Genomic DNA, 21,809 nt, shown 5'->3' with positions numbered 1-21,809 from the left:
TTGCGTTGTAACTCACAAACTAAGCATCGGGCAGAAAAAAGCCTAGGCGTAGAAAATGTCCGCAGTGAAATTCTAAACAAGATATCTCCGTACATTATTCCTCTATCTTGTAGTGTTTTCAAATTATGGTCCAATCCAGCCCAGTGTTATTTTCTGAACACTAGTTCTTAACATTTTTTTTTAACCCACAAATAAAGCATCGGACAGGGGACCCGATAAAGCCCACCGTCCAGCGACATTATCCAGCGTGACTCGGCTGGGGATTGATTTTGGATAGGTTTGGTTGACGGCAAGTGCTGGGAGGGGAGAGGCGAGCCGAGAATATGCGACCAAGACACCCGGGTAGACGGGAGGAGTGGAATATAAGCGCCAGTGATGAGAGGGGCGATTAAGCCGAAAGGGTGGAAGTCTGGTGACCTTGAGTAGTTCACTCATTTCCGTCTGCACACTTCTCGTGGTCATGTGTGTTGACAAGCGGAGACACATAAATGTTTTGCTACAACTTGAACCTACAGACGTAATATTATTCGTTGTATTATACACGTTAATCTTTTTACTTTGGTATAATATTTTAACATTAAATAGTAAAGTAAATCAGCTAGCGTATTTTTAATCTTTGCCGAGGAATGCCCAGTGGTCCAATACTTACGTGAACCATACTGTACCACGTTTGTCGTGAGGTAGTAAACAAGTCCCGGAAATGTTTATGTGTAGTGGTCTCCCGACCTTTAACCAGAGGCTGGGGAATATAACACTTGCCGATCCGAGCCACACACACTCAGCAACTCGACACAGCGTTTGATGGAATAAGTAAAGACAACGTTTAATAGACTTTTTAATACGGCGCCACTGATTGTGCTAAAATTATTTTGGCACAATTTTTGTATCCCACATGTGACCATTTATAATTTACTGTAAGCATGGATAACAAAGTTTAACCACTACTTTACACGATAGACGATTCTTTATTTTATATTGTACGAATGCTAGAATCGTTTTTCACGTATCTGCTGCATACTTCTGCAAAAGACACGCTATCTGTAAGTACGTAAATCTAGAATTTTTATTTTGTCAATCAAACTCGGTACTTTGCGATTCATATTCGGTTTGAAGTATTACTATGGCCTTTCTATTTAGAAGACTTTGACCACAGAATCGTGTGTAACCGCACACACTGCACTTACTTTGTTACGGATACTCAGATGAAGCAGATACTGTGGCTGACACCAAGAGACTGGCAGCAGCTTGTGTGCCGCACGTGTGTATGGCGGCGTGTGGCGCGCTCGTAGGCCGTGCGATAAACTGTGCGCGGCATGCGGAAAAAAAAAATTCAACATTTAATATTTATCTTTAAAATTTATTATTTTTATTTTTTCACCCGCGTTTAGTGAAAACTGCGGATGCAAAGTCCGCACAAAGGCGGGCCGTCTATACTGTGTGTGCTTGCTGACCTATTAGAACACAGGCGGTGTTTTATGCCTTTTGACCTTGGTCACATCGAAACATCGCGGTTATGCAACAACGCGGGTAAAAGTTATGTCCCCCGACAACCGCGTTAAATAGGGAGTGTACTGTATGTACTCAACAATAACCCATTTGTAATGATATTCAAGTTTTTTATTAATAATTTTGTCATTTTTCTATTAATGAAACATTTTTTGGTTCTCCTGAAAAATTTACAAAAGTGGAGTTAGACACTTTTCTACTGAGAGCGTTGATATGTATCTGTGATATCGAAAAAAATACACCTGTATGGATTTTTTTTAAATACATACTTCCTTTGTTTTTTTGTTGATAGTCTGGTCCTGTTGGGAGAATAATTATTTTTGTCCCGGCACTACCATTTATTTTGTTAATGGAAGCCATGTTGTTTTGGCATGCTTAAGTTTTGTTAAATATACAAGGGCAGTGTTCTAATGGCAGGTTAAATAGTTGGAATGTGATTATTTGACTGTGTTTAGTTACAAGTTTTTACTGGTGACCATGTAGTACCGGCAGTAACATTACTTACGTAACTTGGTGACAATGTGTTTATGACTAGCAAAAAATGGATTCTCTTTTAGGAAAGAAAATAGTGTTGAAGGCAAATATAACCCGTGCTGAAATCGCTGTTGAAAAGGTTGCTGTTGGTTAAATAGGTGCTATCTCTGCACATAAGAATTTGGTTGAGCGTAGGGTAAATGAGATTGATAAACTGTTGACAAATACCTGTGTCAAGGAATAAAATGATGATGACTACAATAGTCATGAAGTAGATGTAGGTGAAGTTCACGACAGGTTAACAACACTATCTGTAAATTAGCAGATGTGAAGTCATGCAAAGGAGAGATAAACAAAGCTAAAGGTGGCAATATTGGGGTTACGTTACCAAAATTACAATTACCAGTATTTACCGGAAATCTCCAGGATTGGACAACATTCAAAAATTTGTTTGAATTAGCTGTTCACAACAACAAAATGTTGACTGTTGCTAAAAATTGACAATACTTGAAGGGATTACTGCAAGACAAAGCAGCAGCTATCTTAAAATCCATCCCAGTGAGTAGTAAAACTTACAGTGAAGCATGCATTTTTTTTTACACTATGTATGAGAAAAAACGTAAATTGGTAAATTCAACATTAAAACAATTGTTTATGCACCCAGCTGCACAGCATGAGTATGTCACATTATTACTTAGGCTATTGGACTGTAAAGAACAAGAACCAAGTTACGAGCAACTCATGATATGTACCTCACAGGAACATCTCAACATTGCACAATGCCACATCACTCGAATACAATTGTGTAAAATGTAAAGAAAATTGCCTACATAAATGTCCAGAATTTTTTGGTGCTACAGTGGAGAAGAGACATACATAAGTAAAGGACAGAGGCTTGTGTTTAAATTACATTTAGGCAAGCCATGTGGTTAGATGGTGTATAATGTCAAATTGTAGGTTATGTCAAGGTCATCACCACACATTATTCTGCATTTTGGAGAAGATAAAGAAAGTAGGCAAAGGTGTTGACATGAGGTGATGACTCAATATGCTTGGCAAGTAAATTCATCATAATAATTGTTTGTGCCTGCTTTAGTAAACATTCAAGACAGCAATGATGTGTGTATTCCATTTCAAGCATTACTTGATTCTGGGTCAGAAGCCAGTTTCATGACTGAGAACTGTGCACAAAAGAAGTGATTATCAAAAGATTGCTCACATGTGCCCATCTCTGGTTAAGCATCAAAACCAGTTGATCACTGTGCTAGCATAGTTCACCTAAACATTCAACCAACTTTAAAGAAAAAAATCATTTGCAGTGAAGATACTTGTCATTCCTAAATTAACTGGCTTGATTCCTAAGGTGCGTATTAAAGTGAGGGATCATTGGTCACATATTGAGGAATTGGAACTTTGAGATCCTATGTTCAACTCACCTGGTCACATTGATGTGTTTCTAAAGGGGCTGATGTGTATCATTTTCTTTTTTTATTAGGGCACCATATGTGAACAGCAGGATTTTGGGTGTCAATTGAAACAGTGCTTGTGTGGGTGCTTTCTGAACCAGTGGTAACATCAAAATAGACATCAGTTGCGAATGTGTTCCATGTACAGTCAGATGTTAATGAAACCCTCAAAAGATTTTGGGAATTATAGTAGGTCACACCAGTGAGTATATTGACAGAAGAAGAAGCATTGTGTAAGAACAATTTTATAAAAGCTCATGAAAGAGATGACACTGGATGATATGTAGTAAAGTTACCATTTGGGGATGACAATTAATGGCTTGGAGCATTGCGCACCTTGGCTGTGTCAAGATTGCACAAACTGTAGCGACGATTGATATGACAGCCGGACAAGTATCAGTGGTACAGTGACTTCATGGATGAATATAATACAATAAGGCACATGCAGCCTATTCCAGCAGGTGAGATAAAAATTCTGGTGCATGAAATGTTTTACATTCTGCATACGGTGGTGATGAAGGAGAGCAGCAGTACCACCAAATTCATGGTGGTATTTGATGCATCAGCAAAGTCATTGTGTGGGGTGTCATTGATAAGTTATTGGTGGGCCTAAATCAACAAGATGACGTATTTTCTTTGCTGGTACACTTAGAAAGCATGTAGTTCCATTTGATGAAGATATTGCCAAAATGTATCACTAGAGTTGTACACAGGAAGCAGACACTAGGTTTCAGACAATTGTTAAGACATCTTCACCTAATGAACCAACTGAGGATTTAGGTTGCTTTCAGTTACATATGGAGAGAATTGTGCACCATACCTCACCATCAGAAGTCTATGGCAATTAACAATATACAATCAGGCTAAGTTCCCGTTGACATATTCTGTTTTGCTGAGAGACTTTTTTGTTATCTACTGTCTGGGGCAGCTCGTGTTGATTAAGATATTCTGTTGCAGACTGAACTGATTCAGTTACTGAAGAACAAAGGTTTTAAACTGCACAGTGGCTCTCCAGTGCACTTGAAGTTGTGGATGCGATGCCAGCTTCATTGCAACACACAGTGGTTCCCTTGAAATTTGATGATTCGTCAGTCAAGACATTGGGATTTGAATGACACCCATATACTGACGAGTTTGTGGTCTTAGTCTCTGTAGATCTTCAGCAAGTTATTACTATTGTTACAGCCATTGACTTCCGAATCCTGTGTCGACCGTAAAGATGGATATGAGAGGAAAGTGGAAATGATAAAGGTGATAATGAAATGAATATGAGGGATAATAACATTTTACTTATTCATGATATCCCTAAGGCCCTATGTGGATATCAGAATACTAGAAGGGGGGGGAAGGGGGGGCTCTTTCTTTGCCACTCATCTTTAACCTTTTAAAGAAAGGAGGGGTGATGAGTGGTTTTTCAAATGCGAACAAAGAGGTTAATACCTAAAACAAGAATCGGTTGACTTCAAAAACAACTATCAGTTTTTTTTTTTGTTATTACTGAACATCTGGCTGGTCACATAACTTTTAACAACAATATACTTTAAACTAACAAAACCTTATAAAAACATATGTTTGAACAACCATATTTAAACCTTGCTTGACTAAGGTGTTAAATTGATGTCATGTTGTTGGCCATTTCCGTCTCTGTATTCTTACCTTCATTTGTTTTTTGGGTAGTGTTCCATTTGTGAGTGTACAGTCCTACCAACTTTATTTTATATTTTTCTCGCTGTGAAATGTTAACTGTTAATTTACTCAATTATCTGATGTCTTTCAATTACGTTTCGATCCTTTGCAAGTTTGAAAAAAAAAACTGGTAAAAATACTTATAAAAATTATCAGCCGAGATTACGTTACATTAAATTTGATAACAATTGGTAATTGAAATATGCATGTATGTATGTATGAATGTATGTATTTGTATTTATGAACTTCTTAATCTAGTGATAATAATGTTACGAATTATTATAATGAAAATAATAATTTGTCGTGGGAAAACTACCGGGTTCGTAAATGGATAGCCCAATTAAAGATTTTATTACCACACAATTTTATTGAATTCCAATATTTACGTCACTAACAAATAATCTTCTAAAAATCCCTAATAATCAATTACACTTAAAAATGTTCATTCCCCAGTCACTCTGTTTTTACACACCGCACACCTCGCTGGGCCGCACCTCTGGTGCAACTCTCACCGCAGCACCCCTCGTGGACCTCCGTCACGGGACTCCATCGCAGCCGCACTTCCCTTCGCCGAGGATCAGCTCGACGCTTTGCTCAGAACTTTGCTCGGGACTCTCGCTGCACTTGCGGCACTCTCGCGCAGACTCTCTCGCCCCGGAACTCCGCCGTGCCCGCAACACTATAACCCGGATCTGAACTTTCCATCCTGGAACCTTCGTCCACGGACTTCGCCGCTCTGCCGCACGCGCAGCACTATCGCCCGGAAACTCCGCCGCAGGAAAACTCCTGACTCAACTGTCCCTCGGAGGCCGGCATCCTGGGCTTTTATAGGCCCAGGCGCCCTTCTAGAATTCACGAGCGCTGCTGGGGCCAGTCGCGTCATTCCGCGCCGACCCGACGCGAGAAATCTCTAGACACGCGTCGGCAGCTGCCAGGTGGCGCGCGGACTTCCCCAGCTGTCAGGTGTCAGATAACGTGTCAAAGGCAGAGTGCCGCATGGGGAACGGAGGGAAGGAGGGGGAAAGCGACAATCCTCATAATCTACCAGGCTCACGCGGCACGTCTCATGTTGCGGCGGCCACGTGACATCAGTGGCCGTGCGGGGCTGCCAGCCAGCACATAACCTGCAGGCACCGCGGCCCTGCTCAAGTTCGTAATAATAATATGTGTGTGTGTGTATATATATACATACACAAACACACACATACTATGTTAAAGCTAACAATATATATTGTTACGAAAATGAAAGACCAGATCAAGATTCCATGTTTGGAGCTGGCTGGCAGCCCTGGCTGGCCATTGGCGTCACGCGCCGTGTCACGTGCCATCCAGTGACGTAAGGCATGCCAAGTGCGCCTGGCCTGATGACAGAAGTAAAATACAAAAAAAAAAAACAGGCAAAGACACACAAATTAAACTTAAACACTACATTATCACTTGAAACATAGAAGGAGAATTCGGAATTAAAATTCCCAAATATACGTGACTACATTCCGTAGCTAAGGTTCCGATAGAGGGTTTGATGTAATGCCACCCAGAAGTTAGAATAGCCTCGAACGGAAATCCCAATACAACACCTGTAAGGTCGGTCAAGTACCGAGCATAATTAATGTTCCCCCTGGAGACGAAATGTCAACAAGGGGGGGGGGGGTACACGAAGAGAACGAAGGCCTCGGGTAGTGGCGCTGCCTGGGGTAACAGATAAACTACAGTTTGCTTTAATTTAGTTTTCAAGGTATCCGAGAGGTGTCGCACAGAGCAGTACATTATGCTGACATGCATGTGGAAAGGACAGGAGAGGGTCATATTGCCAGACAACGAGCTTGATCACTGCGCCATGCTCCTGACATGAAAATTCATGAACAATATCCCTCAAACTCTACTTTAAAATGTTCAAAAAGCTTTTTCTCGCTTCCTATGGCCCACTCAGACGAGATATTTAAGAAGTTGAAAGTACCTATCTGCTTCTACTCATACAGTTTAAGCCAAATCAGGGGAGCCTTGACTTGGTCCCTCGCCTTTTTAGACGATACAATCAATAACAGAGTTTCAGAGTGGACCCATAAGTCACTATCAAATCATGCAAAACTTGTATTAAATAAATAACCAAATCACAGAGGTGGGTGTGTGTGTGTATATGTGTATATATATATATATTTATATATTTTTTTTTTTGCTAGAAACAAGTGTAATTATTATGGAATTGTGCAGGTGATGTCCAATTGTATTGTTTTCTTTTGTGAAAAGACTTATATCATGTTACATATTAATTTATTTCTCAAATCATAAATTTTTAATTACAGTGACAACTTTAAAAAGCATAAAAACCCTCATTTGGTTTCCAGAAAAAGTGTCAACACCTGGTGGCACAGCATAAAAATGTTTGTTGGGAAGGTCAGGGAGACTGTCAGTTTCAAGTTCTGGGAAACTTCTTAAAATATAGGAATTGTGAATTTCCCAGCTTGTAGCAACCCTCTGTCAACAACACGTAAATATTAATTAAAAATATATTTGTGTTTCGTGTTGAATATTCTTGTTGCTCCACCTTTTTGCTCAGAGCGCATGCAGGCAGATAAGTGAAAACAGGTATGTAGAACACTTGTTTAAGATAACCTGTACTATATTGCAATTGCAACCTAATATTTGGACTCTGAGAATAATGAAACAGTTCTGTTTGTCTTCAATGAGCATGAAAGAGTTACCGATTTTTCATAGTTTTAACCTATTGTTATTATTACATTGATGTCGCCGGGGTTGTCTGAGTGTTATAGAAACATTAAATAAGAAGGTCTAAGGTGCACGGACCTGGCTGAGACACTTAACTCTGGGCGTGACGTCGCCCGTGTGGGGACATGACTCGACCCCCGTACACTACCTACAGATTAATAAACCTGGACCCCCTCTCAGCGACAGGCACACTATGAAATAATGCAGTGGGCTATTATGGCATCCCACACGCCAACCTGGAGTGCACACGTGGTCAAGCAGGAAAAAAGACAAGTCCGATAACATTGTGATTTATTGTAGTCTACACGGTACAACTCCCGCTTGAGCGCGTTACATAAAGAACTACACCTATCCCTCACTTAGCACGTCTTCAGATTGCACGGATTCATTTAGCGCGATGTGAATTTTTCTGCCCCAGTCTTGAATAGCACGTCTGTAAATTTCAGTTAGCACAAAATCTCAGCAGGCAAAAAAAAAGTCAAGCACGACGCCACAAAGTCTGTTTCAACTTCTGTAAACAACAGATGTGCCGTGGGATACGGTTAGCCGAACACGGGGGGGAAGAGATGCGCGCACAGGTCTGTCTATGGCAAGCTAAATTGCAGCTATGGAGTGTAAAGGACCAAATGTTTTTATGTCCGCGCGTATGCCGCCGTGCCGTACCGTACCGTTGTCGCCTGGCCACAGACCGGGCCGTAAACTCAGTCTAGCCAGTGGTAGGGAATTCACTCAAACAAAAGCAACGTCTGCCCATTCAGCTGCCGGTAACTGTACGTGCTTGATCACTCATAATGCATCGTGTTCAAGAATTTTAGACAAAACTAGAAGTATTACGGTGCGCAGATTGTCATATGAAGGCCACGCTTATGTTGGTCGCACTTTAGTTTTAAGAATGTCAACTGCGCACAATCGTACGAAATAAGGACTCTTACCAAAAGTTTATATAAGTCTGATGCTGTTGGTTGTACTAGCGGGAATATATTTGAAATTAGATACCGGAACCTAAATGAACAAAGAGATGATTCACGTGGAAAAGGTTGTTATATGAATGTTGCCATGAAAAAATATTCATTGGCCTGACAGGATTGGTGTGAATCAGGTGGTGACGCAAATAAGCACTTTCATTTTTTAAAAAAATAAACATGTAATTATTTGGACTGTAATATCGGTCTCACTATCAGTAAACGATGGAAAGGTACGCGACGTGAGTTGAAGGTCACGCCCGGGCGGGCAAGACAGCCAGCCGTCTGACGATAAAGTACATTACCACGTATCTCGCGTTACGCGATGTCGCATTTGTCATACAAAGTGCGATGGGAGGCATATAAAGATAAATGGTGTGACATATTTATAGTTGAGAGTTATTCAATGCATTTATATTACTTAAAGTATATTTTCCTAAACAATATTGGAACACATTGAATAAATTAGCCTTGCTATTTATGGAAACTAATGCTTCAGAAAACGTCCTTTCGAATAACACTAGAATTTGTAGGATCGAATTAGTCGTGCAAATTGAGGGAGAGGTGTACAAAATAGGTTTAAACTGTTTCAAAACCTTGTGGTGCGATCGGTTTACGGGCTGTCCGGTCACCACGTGGTCAGACGTTACGTTCGTGATGCTTTCTGAATTCCTTACGGATTACATGTAATTAAATAAACAGCCGACCACCGAGGTAGGCTCCGAGGATAACGAAAACGATTAAGCAGAATTACAAAGAACAGAATTACCGGGTCAGTATAGCGAAGTTGAAGTCCTCGGAGTGCAGAGTGCGTCCTACCTCGGGTGGTGATGCAAAATGACTGGGGTGAGCAATGGCCGCCTGGGTGGCAGGACAATGGCGTTGCATGCCAAGACGGATAGTACTGTTATTCCGAGCCGTATCGCCCCGTGGAATATTAAATAAAACCAATTAAATTACAAAAAAAACCTTTAACATTTCACCCTGGCGGTTCATGAACCGCAACCATGTAATAATTGATTTACACAAGAAATAATAAAATTACAGTTACTGGATGGCCTTCGGCAAGTCTGAGTGTAACGGCCCTTTAGAATTTTTGCCGATAGGAAACAAATGAATTACAGTATTATGCCCTGAACTTAAATACACAACACACATTAAATAAATACAATAATAATACTTAAATTTAAATTAGAACGGAATGAAGCACTGGCTCGACTCTGCCTCTTGCCGGGCGTTCAGTCACGCACACACTCACACGTCAGCCGCGGGAGATTTGAATGTAACGGGACAGAAGAAAGAGGGGAGGAGGGTGATGCCATATCGGGCTAGAAAGGCCGCAGGCCTGAACGATGTCAACATGTTAACCAAAAATTGCCCAATTTTTATCTCCAAAAAAAGTTTTTTCTATTAAAATAGTTACTCAGCAACCAGATTCTCTGACTTATTATCTTCTTCTGTAATTTACGATCTACCTTACTCTCAACCTGTATTGTGGATATAATTACAAAATATAATTTGACCCCTTCGGTTTTCCACCTCTGAGCTTTCTTAAGTTTCCAGGCTTTACTACTTCTTAATGTAGCTTTAAAAGGAACAATGAAGTGGGTCATTACTACTAATCGTAAAAATTTTGAACATGAGATGCGATTACATACACCATTGCTGGCCGGCCGGCTCAGTCAGTTTTCATTGAAAGGAAAATCCATCTTCCAGATCATCGTAGCGCTAAGTGCTGCGGAAATTGGACGTCTTATTCCTCCATTCCTCCCTATCTCTTCTCACCAAGGCTCTTTGCACTTACTTTCAAAGTCACAATAACATGCACAGATGTATTCATAGTGCCAGGCACATTCACAGTATCAATAGAAATTTATTTCAATTCATGAATTAATTCCGAAACAATCTCATGTCCAATGTAGTTCGAAGCACAGTTACTGTTGTAACTTTTAACTTCTAAGTGAACTGATTTTTTCCTTCCAAATTAGTATGTTATGTCACTTCACCTATTATGCTTCTGATTTCTATAGTACTAGTATGTTCTCTGAAATGTTTGCATATCATCATTTGGTTTATTTTATTTTTGATTTAAGCTGATTACTCTTAACTGCCTATTTACTATACAGAATGAGTCAGAATCTGATCCAAAAACTGCTGCAGTTTCACTACGAAAAAATTGGTTAGTTTATGTTTACTATTTATGGTCCAAACTGCTTCTCAAGGCTAGTAATACACCTTTGAAATTGGAACTGAAAGACTTTTTTTTTTGTAAATAGTAGTTAAATTATTTGAAATAGAACACTTAACATCTGGATATTGTTTAATTAAACAAAGTTCTACAACCACCACAAAACTCAAAAACCATTATTTTCCATAATTTTTTTCTGGTGTTGTTGCCTCCAATAATTCAATGAAATCATTTTATGATGGCTAATATTTTTGCTGTGCTTGTAGAGCTTTGTTTAATTAATCTTATCCATATGCAGTGTGTTCCATCTTAAAAACTTTCTTCATTATTTGGAATAAAAAGTTGTTCAGCTCAAACTTCAAAGGCATATACCATTCTTAGGAAGCACTTCAGATCATAAGTCAAATTTTATTTTGAACTTATTTTTTAATGGTGAACCTGCAACTGAAATTTGTAAGTGACTGACTAAACCAGTATATTCATATTTTATTCTAGCAGATGTTTCAAAGTGATGACCTGGAGTTTACATTTTTCATTTTAGATTTACCTAAAGGTTTAATTTTATTCCTGTAAATTTTCAAATGATCTTTGTGTTTATTTAGTTCTTTAGCTCATAAAATACCATTATATTTCATAAACAAGTAGGTATCGGGGTTGAAGAAGTGTGTCCTTGTAAGGCACAGCAATCTGACTGCCGGTGAATACATTATTCCTGATAGGTAAAGACTTAAAATAATTTTTAAGCAAATATTTTAATGTCGTATGCAATCAATAATCAGATCCTAAAAAAAATTAAATATATTACTTAGTATCTTGAGGAAACTTGTTTCGCATCTGAAATTCCACTGCCGATTTTAGGGCAAGCATAAGCTTCCTTGTGTACTAAAGGTTTCTTCATTGGTACCTTCTAATATTTAGTGATCTTCTTTGACCACAAATTTTTACGTTTAAAATATCATCCAAGTACCTATGTGTGTGTGTGTGTGTGTGTGTGTGTGTGTGTGTGTGTGTGTGTGTGTGTGTGTGTGTGTGTGTGTGTGTGTGTGTGTGTGTGTGTGTGTGTGTGTGTGTGTGTGTGTGTGTGTGTGTGTGTGTGTGTGTGTGTGTGTGTGTGTGTGTGTGTGTGTGTGTGTGTGTGTGTGTGTGTGTGTGTGTGTGTGTGTGTGTGTGTGTGTGTGTGTGTGTGTGTGTGTGTGTGTGTGTGTGTGTGTGTGTGTGTGTGTGTGTGTGTGTGTGTGTGTGTGTGTGTGTGTGTGTGTGTGTGTGTGTGTGTGTGTGTGTGTGTGTGTGTGTGTGTGTGTGTGTGTGTGTGTGTGTGTGTGTGTGTGTGTGTGTGTGTGTGTGTGTGTGTGTGTGTGTGTGTGTGTGTGTGTGTGTGTGTGTGTGTGTGTGTGTGTGTGTGTGTGTGTGTGTGTGTGTGTGTGTGTGTGTGTGTGTGTGTGTGTGTGTGTGTGTGTGTGTGTGTGTGTGTGTGTGTGTGTGTGTGTGTGTGTGTGTGTGTGTGTGTGTGTGTGTGTGTGTGTGTGTGTGTGTGTGTGTGTGTGTGTGTGTGTGTGTGTGTGTGTGTGTGTGTGTGTGTGTGTGTGTGTGTGTGTGTGTGTGTGTGTGTGTGTGTGTGTGTGTGTGTGTGTGTGTGTGTGTGTGTGTGTGTGTGTGTGTGTGTGTGTGTGTGTGTGTGTGTGTGTGTGTGTGTGTGTGTGTGTGTGTGTGTGTGTGTGTGTGTGTGTGTGTGTGTGTGTGTGTGTGTGTGTGTGTGTGTGTGTGTGTGTGTGTGTGTGTGTGTGTGTGTGTGTGTGTGTGTGTGTGTGTGTGTGTGTGTGTGTGTGTGTGTGTGTGTGTGTGTGTGTGTGTGTGTGTGTGTGTGTGTGTGTGTGTGTGTGTGTGTGTGTGTGTGTGTGTGTGTGTGTGTGTGTGTGTGTGTGTGTGTGTGTGTGTGTGTGTGTGTGTGTGTGTGTGTGTGTGTGTGTGTGTGTGTGTGTGTGTGTGTGTGTGTGTGTGTGTGTGTGTGTGTGTGTGTGTGTGTGTGTGTGTGTGTGTGTGTGTGTGTGTGTGTGTGTGTGTGTGTGTGTGTGTGTGTGTGTGTGTGTGTGTGTGTGTGTGTGTGTGTAATATTTTAAATGTTCGAAAATTTAACACTGGAAAATAATGTACCAAAACCATTCTTTAGGTAAAAAAAAAATGTAGCTATTTAGAGCAGTGAAAGTGAATAACTATTTTGTCAACCTGAACATTGCGGTTTACTCCTGTGATGAATTTTCTGTTCGCGAAACATTCTTCATAAAATGGGAAAGGAACCTTTTAATTTTAATTGGAGTTACAAATCTATAAATTTTAAGTAGGCTTTATGGTGCAATAAAATTTTTCAGGTCTGATGTGAATAAATGATGGTTTCAAATTGAACATGGTGTGAGTGGTCTTATATGCAGTTTTGTGATTGGATTATTTTGGTTTATTTTCAGAATTGACTCTGATGGGATTCTCTAACCTCGACTTGTTGGAAAAGTACGCAGCAGTAACTACCTGAAACTGTCTTTCAATGTGATGAAGCCACAACTAATTTCATCTGCAGCATGCAGCATCAGTGTTTACTTTGACTACCTAATACTTCACAAATGAGAAGGCCAATAGCTTAAACCCTCTGGTTAGGCAACTTAAACTTGCCTAATTTTCCTGCTGGGGGCTATGTGAATAAATTTGTGTACCTTCTGCGTGAAGATTGAAAGTATTGAGTGTTTAGAAAAGATACAAGTGCTTTGAATATGGTAAGCAATGTCAAACATCAAACAACAGAACACACAGAATGAGGTTGAATATCTTCTGGGTACTTTTTGTGCTAACAAGTGCACTTGTAATTAAATCTGCTTTATAAAAAGTTCATAAAAATTTAGCAAATATACTTTACATTGGTGAATTTAATGCTATTAAATCATAAATTGGTGAATTTAATGCTATTAGATCATAAATTGGTGGGTGTATAATTTCCAGAGCTGCCAACCATTACGGATTTTCCGTAATTATTACGGATTTTCCGTAATTATTACGGATTTAACACGGAATTACGGAACATCGCTGGTTTATTATGGAAACGAGGCTTTGTGCTGCATGGTAACGGAGAAAATTACGTTACTGCTGTGCGTGTTTCGTGAACGCAGTTTGAATACATCGTTTGGTTGCGCAAATAACGGAACTAGTAAGTGTGCGCATGTACTTTCGAAATAAGTAGATTAATTCTCGTGTTTTGAAATAATAATGGGATGGTATTACGTCCGTTGTACGATACAACTAGTACATATTCTCGGACTTTTCGTTTGAAGGCTACTTACATCACGATAATTTTTGTACTGTACTTTGGCTAACCTGTGTTGTTTTAATTTATTTCTTGAAAGCCATTTTTTTCATCATAGTGTTTTTGTCGTGTCTACAGATGTGAATTTTTTTTAATGTTTTTCGATAGTGTTGTGTTCTTCAGTGCCGGTTGTAGAAATGAAATGTGTGACAGAACAATGTATATCTGGGGGAAAAAAACACGCAATTCTTCAACTTTCGACTTTAATATTCAAAAGAATGACCATGCTTGTCGTCTTCAAATATTTGGAACGCCATGCGTTTTGTAATGTAAGCACGTGTGACTTTTCGATTACACATGGTGGAAGGGATGACTGTAGACGGCATGTTGAATCAAAGAAACATGCGGGTCATTTTATAGCCATGATGAGCAATAAATCTATATCGTCATTTCTTCGCTACATCTGAAGAAACGAAAGTAACGAACGCAGAGTTATTGTTTACAAGTCCTTGTGTTTGTCTTCTGTTGTTTGTTTTCATAACAGTTCTTATCCAACCAGGATGAAAGAAGCAAATAAAAAGACAGTTGTTGTTAAGTTTAGCTTTGAATACTTTGAATTGAAGATTCAAAATTTCCAGTAAAATTATAGACATTTCTTACATATTCAGATGATTGTATTGCTCAAAAAGTTTTTTTTTCTTTTGATTCATTAATTTGCATTGTATTCATATACAGGGTGTCTACAGGTCACGGAAGTCACCAAAAAGTAACTAAAATGAAGCGCTGGTCACGGAAGTACCGAAAAAGTGGCGCAATTGTTGTGGAAGTCACGGATTAATGTTTATTTACCCGTCGTACGTAACGTTTCGATACAAATCGATAGTTTGCGGGTGTAGAAATTGACATATGCGCATCGATAGTCTCGCGGAAGCAGACGTTGATATCTTCTAATCGATAGTGCTTTCCTGTTTGCTGTTTCCTTTGTCTTCGAAACTCGGATGTTTGGATTTGTACGTAGATTTGTAATGGCTGCCGACTTGTGTTGTGTAAAGTGGCGTGGATTTTACTAATTATAACGTCATGTAGTTGTAATTCTTGTCAATATAAAACCGGAAAGAAAACGTTTTCGTTTGTGTGCCAGTTAACTGAGTTTATAGTAAAAACGTTCCGTGCATTATTTACCAGTAAATCGATGTGTGCTTTTCTAATTAATCGCCACTGCAACGTTTTAGCACGTGGTACTAAATATAGATCGGCCAAAAGGTGTTTTCTGTAATTGTTGCAAAATATTTCTTGACTTTTATGTATCATGTGCTATTTAGGAACATGGAAGAGTTTGTTGTAACAAAAAGTTACAGTTAATTATTTACTTAAGTTCTGGAAATTCTGATTGACACGTCTTCACGTGTTTATGTATTTATATGTGTGAAATATAAAAGAAATGCCTGGAAAGTGCAGTTTCCAAGATCAGTGGTTCAAAATGCCTTGCGCAATAGAAGGAAATTGGACGTCTTGGCTTAGGCCTGTAGAAAAGTCACAATACAAAGCTTATTTCACTATTTGTAGAAGCGACTTTGGTATTTCCCATGGTGGTGTATACTGTGTTAAAGTTCATGAAAAGGGGAAAAAACATGTTCAGAAACTCCTGGAAATCTCTAAAGGTAAGCAAACATTACTGCAATTTTCTAAGAAAAATGATGCTCCATCTGTGTTGGCAACAGGCACTTCACCAATGAACACTGAAACACAGAATGACTGTTCTAGCGGAACAACTAATAGTGATACTAAAAGAACTGAATGTGCAGGTACTTCTGGCATAGGCCTAGGCAATTTCATTTTGAAGGATGACGTAGCAAAGGCAGAAATTGTTTGGGCTTTAAATAAAGTAGTTACTCATGGGTCTTCACGTGGCTCAGGATCAAGTTCTGAACTGTTTCCGTACATGTTCCCCGATAGTTTGATTGCAAAAAATTTCATGATGCAAAAGGACAAATTGTCCTATGTTATTACTTATGGTCTTGGACCTTATTTTCAAAGTAAACTTGTAGATGAAGTAAAAAATGCAAATTTTTTTGCTATTTCCCTCGATGAAAGTTTAAATAAAATTAGTCAGAAAGGTCAAATGGATCTGATTGTACGTTTCTGGGATGAAGATTGCAATGCAGTTGTGACCAAGTACCTGACATCAACATTTCTTCAACGAGCAACAGCAAAAGATTTGTTGGAAACTTTCACAACTACTATGGCCAATCTAGGTTTGCCCCTAAATCACATTTTGCAAGTATCTGTTGATGGGCCTAACGTGAACTTAAAGTTTTTACGTGACTTGCAAGACAGTATTGGTAACGAGCTGGATGGAAATGGGAAGCCTTTTGATACTGGAACATGCCCTTTACATGTTGTGCAAGGGGCTTATAAAACAGCACACACTACAGTAGGATGGAAAATACATGAATTTTTGCGATCTGTGTACTATCTGTTCAGGGATTTTCCGGTTAGAAGAGCTGAATACACTCTGAAGACTGCTTCTGAAGTTTTCCCACTCAAGTTCTGCCAAGTTAGATGGGTTGAAAATTCAAGAGTACTTCAAAGAGCCATTGAGATGTTTCCATCACTTGTGAAATATGTCAGTGCAGTAGAGAAAAATCCCCCGTATTCTCAGTGTTATGTAAGAGTGAAAGAAGCCTTGAAAGATAAGCTATTGTTTGCAAAGTTGGAATTTCTTCTATCAGTTTCATTGCAGCTAGAGCCTTTTCTAACGAAATTCCAGTCCAATGATGCTTTATTTCCGCTGCTCTATCAAGATACGTTGTCTCTCTTGATAGGCATTGGCACTCGCATCTTGAAGAAAAATGTGGCAGAAGACATCAAATCGGGTGTTCAGCTGACAAATGTTGATGTATACAATTCAGATGTCTTGAAAGCTGTGAGCAATATAGATATAGGATTTGGTGCCAAAGCAGCATGCAAAGACCTTAAAGAGGTTGTAGTGTTGTTGTTTAGAAATGAATGCAGGTGTTACTTACAACATATATTTTCAAAGTTTACTGTGAAGTCTCCACTCAAAAGTAAAATTGTTAAAGGAGCATCCTGTTTATCGCCTGAAGTCATCAGAAGTAGTCTATTAAGAAACTCACGCATTACCACTGCATTAGACATTTTTGTGTCAAATGGACACATGGCTCCACATGTAGCAGACTGCATCAAACGAGATTACTTGATTGTTTGTGACAATGCAGCTGTTAAAGATGCTATAGAGACATATGATTGGAGGTCTCAAAAATTGGATGCCCTTGTTTTGGAATTAATTTCTATGGCGAAGGTGGACAATGCTGCCCTGATTCAGTTTTGCAAGAAGATTTTAGTTATGTTTCATGGCAATGCTGCAGTTGAGAGGGGGTTTTCAGTGAACAGAGAATGTCTGGTAGAAAACTTGTCGGAAGCCTCTTTGATAGCACAGAGATGTGTGTATGATTCTGTTCATTCAGAAGGTGGAGTTAAAAATGTCCAAATCACTAAAAAAATGATCCATTCTGTAAGGAATGCATCTGCCAGGAGACAGGAAGCACTCAGGATGAAAAACATGAAGAAAGATGAGGAAGTAGAAGCAAAGAGGAAAGCCAAGTCAGAACTGAAGGAACTGCAAGCTACAAAACGCAGGATGTTAGAAATGCATAAGGAGGAAATGACCAGCATGGAGGATAGGATAACATTTTTGAAAAAGCAGGCTTAAAATTATGAATTATGTTTCTATCCATATCCACAGTGCAGAAACACATAGGCCTACAAATTTAAATATTAACTGTCAGTGTTTTTTGGCCAGTGTTGAAATTGTGGTCTTGTATAACAACTGCTAACACCCGGGACTATTAAAAGGTAAGCACATAAAACTGTGTAATATTTTTTAGTATATTTTGTTGCTTTTTCGTTATTTTCAATAGTCAATAAGTTGCATTAAAAATATTCCTTTTTTCTGTGTGGTATAATGTGAAACGTTTCTGAAAACTTTTTACCTAAAAATGAAACGTGTAATTCGAAGTATCAACTTTTCTTGAAAAGGTCACCAAAAAGTCACCAAATTAATTTTTCTGTTGCCTGTAGACACCCTGATATACATAGGCCTATATTTTTCTTTTTCTTTTTCATATTATTGTCCTTATTTTATCTTGTGAGAGTGTCATAATGTCCCAGGAAAAAATTTATCATGCATGAATTACGCGTAATTTTTTCATATAATTGTCATTACTGATGGGTGTGATTTGAGGTTGGCAGCTCTGAATTTCTTTTTTAATTGGCTATTAAACTGTCATGTGCAAAATTATCACAATTAATGTTATGATTCTTAACAGTGCAATAAAGTTAAGTAAAAAATGTAAAAAATGTATTCTCTAGTGTAGTTCTACAAATGTTTGTTAATTGAAGCTTTTGTTATAAATGTGTTGTGAAAGCAAGCTTTCTTGCGACAGGGCTGGTTGTTTAGTTAGTTTGTCAACAAGTAGGTTTTTACTAAGCCACTAAAGTAATGTTAGGTTAGGAACATGAATTTTTTTATAATGTTATTCGTGATTGCACATTTTTGAATTTTGAAAGGTGAAGAAAAATTTTGTGATATTTAAAAATTCTAGTAATAAAATATTTTGTTCAACAGTATAATTTTTGAATCTTTATACTATATATATTTTTAATCTTGTGCATTTCTCAGTCGTGCAGTACATTCAAGGAAATGTTTTATTTCAGATGCAATTTTAATAGTGCAAGTTTTTAAGCGCAAGTGGCCCAGGTCAGTTTTCTCTCTGTGTATAAAGAACCTATTAGAGCAGCAATCATTTTCAGACACTCAGATGGTAGCAATCACAAGCTCTAATTCACTACTATAGTGAAATAACCTGTCTTGATATGTATACTACTTGGCAGGTTTGTCGAAGCAGTGAAGTGACTGCAGCATCTACAAAAATTTTATTTTCCCATAATTTCATAAAATTCTTAGATGCCTGGCATCACTTGATAACAAAAATTGAGTCACCAACTCATATTTTTGAGGTAGAAGCCACAATATGTAATTAGTTTTTCCACTGAGAAGTGCATTAATGCTACCCGAAGCCAAGATTATTATTTACTTTTCTGACCTTTTCTTTTAATACATGCACTAACTTTATTTCGTTGTACCATTCTAATGTGCACAACATTATGGTACGAAGATGTAAACAGGGAAGATGTCGCCAGTCGGTCTTCCATCACAGAACTTTCTCTCTTATACCACAGGGCTGCTAAATGCCACATAAAGAGTTACATGTTACTGCTATCTTTTGTATTTAACTTTTCAAAATATATTCTGCACCATCTGCTGAGTTAAGTGGCATATTTTTGCCACAGGGGGGAAATCCCCCAAACACATTTTGGTGGTTTATGGGGAAAGGTAAGATGATTTTATCACTAACTCGTCTTTAGGTATATTAGTTGTTTAAAGTTTTCCAGAAGCAAGCCAAAATCACGTGGGCTTATCAATGACTAGGGGCATAACCCCCTTCCCCCAATTAAAATCCATGGAAGAGGTACTTTTTGATTTTGATGCTGTCAAATTGAAAATAATTGGGCCAAAAAAATATTAAGTTGATGTCGTGGGGACCATACTTTACTTTTAGGCCCCACATTCAGGGTGATATATAATGTCTTAGGGGTTATTATTGTTAACGTCATCTGTCGGCAACCCAGGGTGCCACCATATGGAAGGGCATGCAGACTCAGCATCAAAGGGCCATGATGTGACCCGTGTGGGTGCAAGACTCGTGTATCCCCCGATTTCACACTATCTGGCGCATTCTAATCATTGGCACGCTAATTTATGCTTAAGCGAGAGATGATTACCAGTGGGCTCTTAGGCATCTCACATGCCTCAGTCCCTAAATACATGAAACACATGGTCGCTGTAAAAGATATACTAAGATATCTAGTGTGAAATGATTTATATAATGCAGCCCTCGTGCATTCTTTCTTATGATTAATGACAAGTAAAACTGTTTAAAATCACAATGTCAGGAATCGGTATAATTTGTGGTCCAGGTCACCACGTAGCCTGAACAAAGTAAAGAGTTCATCGTTAATTTGAAAACTCGGTGGAACGGAATAAAATTAATAGGTAAAACAGTCTACCATTGGAAGTAGGCCCTGGGGAGGAACGAAAAGGTTTAAATGCTTAACAGACGGGGGATAGGACTAGATCAGTGTATGCAAATAGTTGATGTCCTCAAGGTGCAGTTTGCTTCCTTCCTCGGGTGGCAATCTGAAGATACTGGGCTGAACGATGCACTCAATGGCCGCAATAAGATTTCCATACTTTAAACAAAACTGCCTTTAGGTCGATTACGAAAAAGTGATAAGGGAAAAACAAAATTTCCCCTGTAATAAATTCCTAATAATTAAACAAAGACCTTATTCAAAATGATCACTTGCTGATTTATTTATTTGGTTTAAAAGTTTTTAACAATATTTTGTAATGGAATGAATGGGTGGGGAAAACAAGAGTTTCCCTAGAAAATTCACCAGTGCACTGCAATGTCTGTCACATTTACCTCTTGCGGAAAATTTGGGATTCGCCTTGCCAGGAATCGAACCCAGATCTCCGTGGGGGAAGGTGAGCGATCTGACCACTCAACCACCGTGGCGCTTGAGCTGTAACTTGCTCATTGTCACATTTTAAGTAAAGTGGAATTTTCAGTTTAAGACTAGGGGATGGTTGTGTCCAGTACCCTTTCACAATCGGGCAGAAATAATCTCAACAATCCACTTCCCTACACCTTGCACGTAAGGGCCTTAGCTCATAGCCGACAGTCCCATACATGTTCTGCATATCAATCACAATTGCCTGCTCTCGGATAGAGTCCCATACATCTGTAAGAAGAGCAGCAAAAGTACTCTTAAAAAGAAAACAAAAAATTCAAAAAGACTGCCTTTAATACTCCACAATCATAAGATAAGTGAAACAGTACATTGTCTCATACATAAAAAGACACATTAAATTCTGTAGCCGCTACCCTGTGTACAGGTATGTGACCACAATTCCAACAACCTGCTGGCAGCAGTCTCTATACGCGCAACAGCAACATAAATCCAACTCTGCTACCAAACAACTTATGCCGCGTAATTTAACAGACAAGCTCTCAGCCAAATAAAAAGGGCTGTGGATAAAAGTAAATGAATTTAACTTTAAATAATTTAGCAAAGTCTTAAATGTAAACATTAAGGAATGAGAAAGTAGGTTAGTGCAGATAGAAAATCTTAAAAATATGTTCCTGGATTTTTAATCTCAAAAGCAATAGCAACTACACAAATTACTTCGCAACCTTTACATAGATTGTACAAAAGGAACATGCAAACTAGCATTGCATAAAAATGAGTAAATAGTTGCCACACAAAACTTAATATAAAATACATAAATAGGTGCATGATGTTTCCAACGAATTAACATAAAAGTTTTCATAAAATATTCTTTAAAATTATCTAAAAAAATTATCATT

General features: G+C 38.6%; 1 protein-coding gene across 3 annotated transcripts in view; it reads left to right on the top strand.

Moving 5' to 3' along the window:
* Positions 1 to 21,809, top strand: part of LOC134529188 (serine/threonine-protein kinase BRSK2) — a 172,345-nt gene that overhangs the window by 129,660 nt on the left and 20,876 nt on the right. Inside the window, exon 15 of one of the 3 annotated variants that reach the window (XM_063363026.1) lies at positions 13,469 to 14,499. The exons of the other annotated variants lie outside the window; for them this stretch is intronic. Coding sequence (XP_063219096.1) covers positions 13,469 to 13,474 — 6 coding nt within the window. The 3' untranslated portion in view covers positions 13,475 to 14,499. Of the gene's footprint in view, positions 1 to 13,468; positions 14,500 to 21,809 lie in introns of those variants that run through there. 3 annotated transcript variants of the gene reach the window in all.

Source organism: Bacillus rossius, chromosome 2 (genome assembly GCF_032445375.1).
Source record: "Bacillus rossius redtenbacheri isolate Brsri chromosome 2, Brsri_v3, whole genome shotgun sequence".
Lineage (NCBI taxonomy): Eukaryota > Metazoa > Arthropoda > Insecta > Phasmatodea > Bacillidae > Bacillus > Bacillus rossius.
The sequence above is the reverse complement of the archived record's forward strand: the minus strand, read 5'-3'. Positions and strand labels throughout refer to the sequence as shown.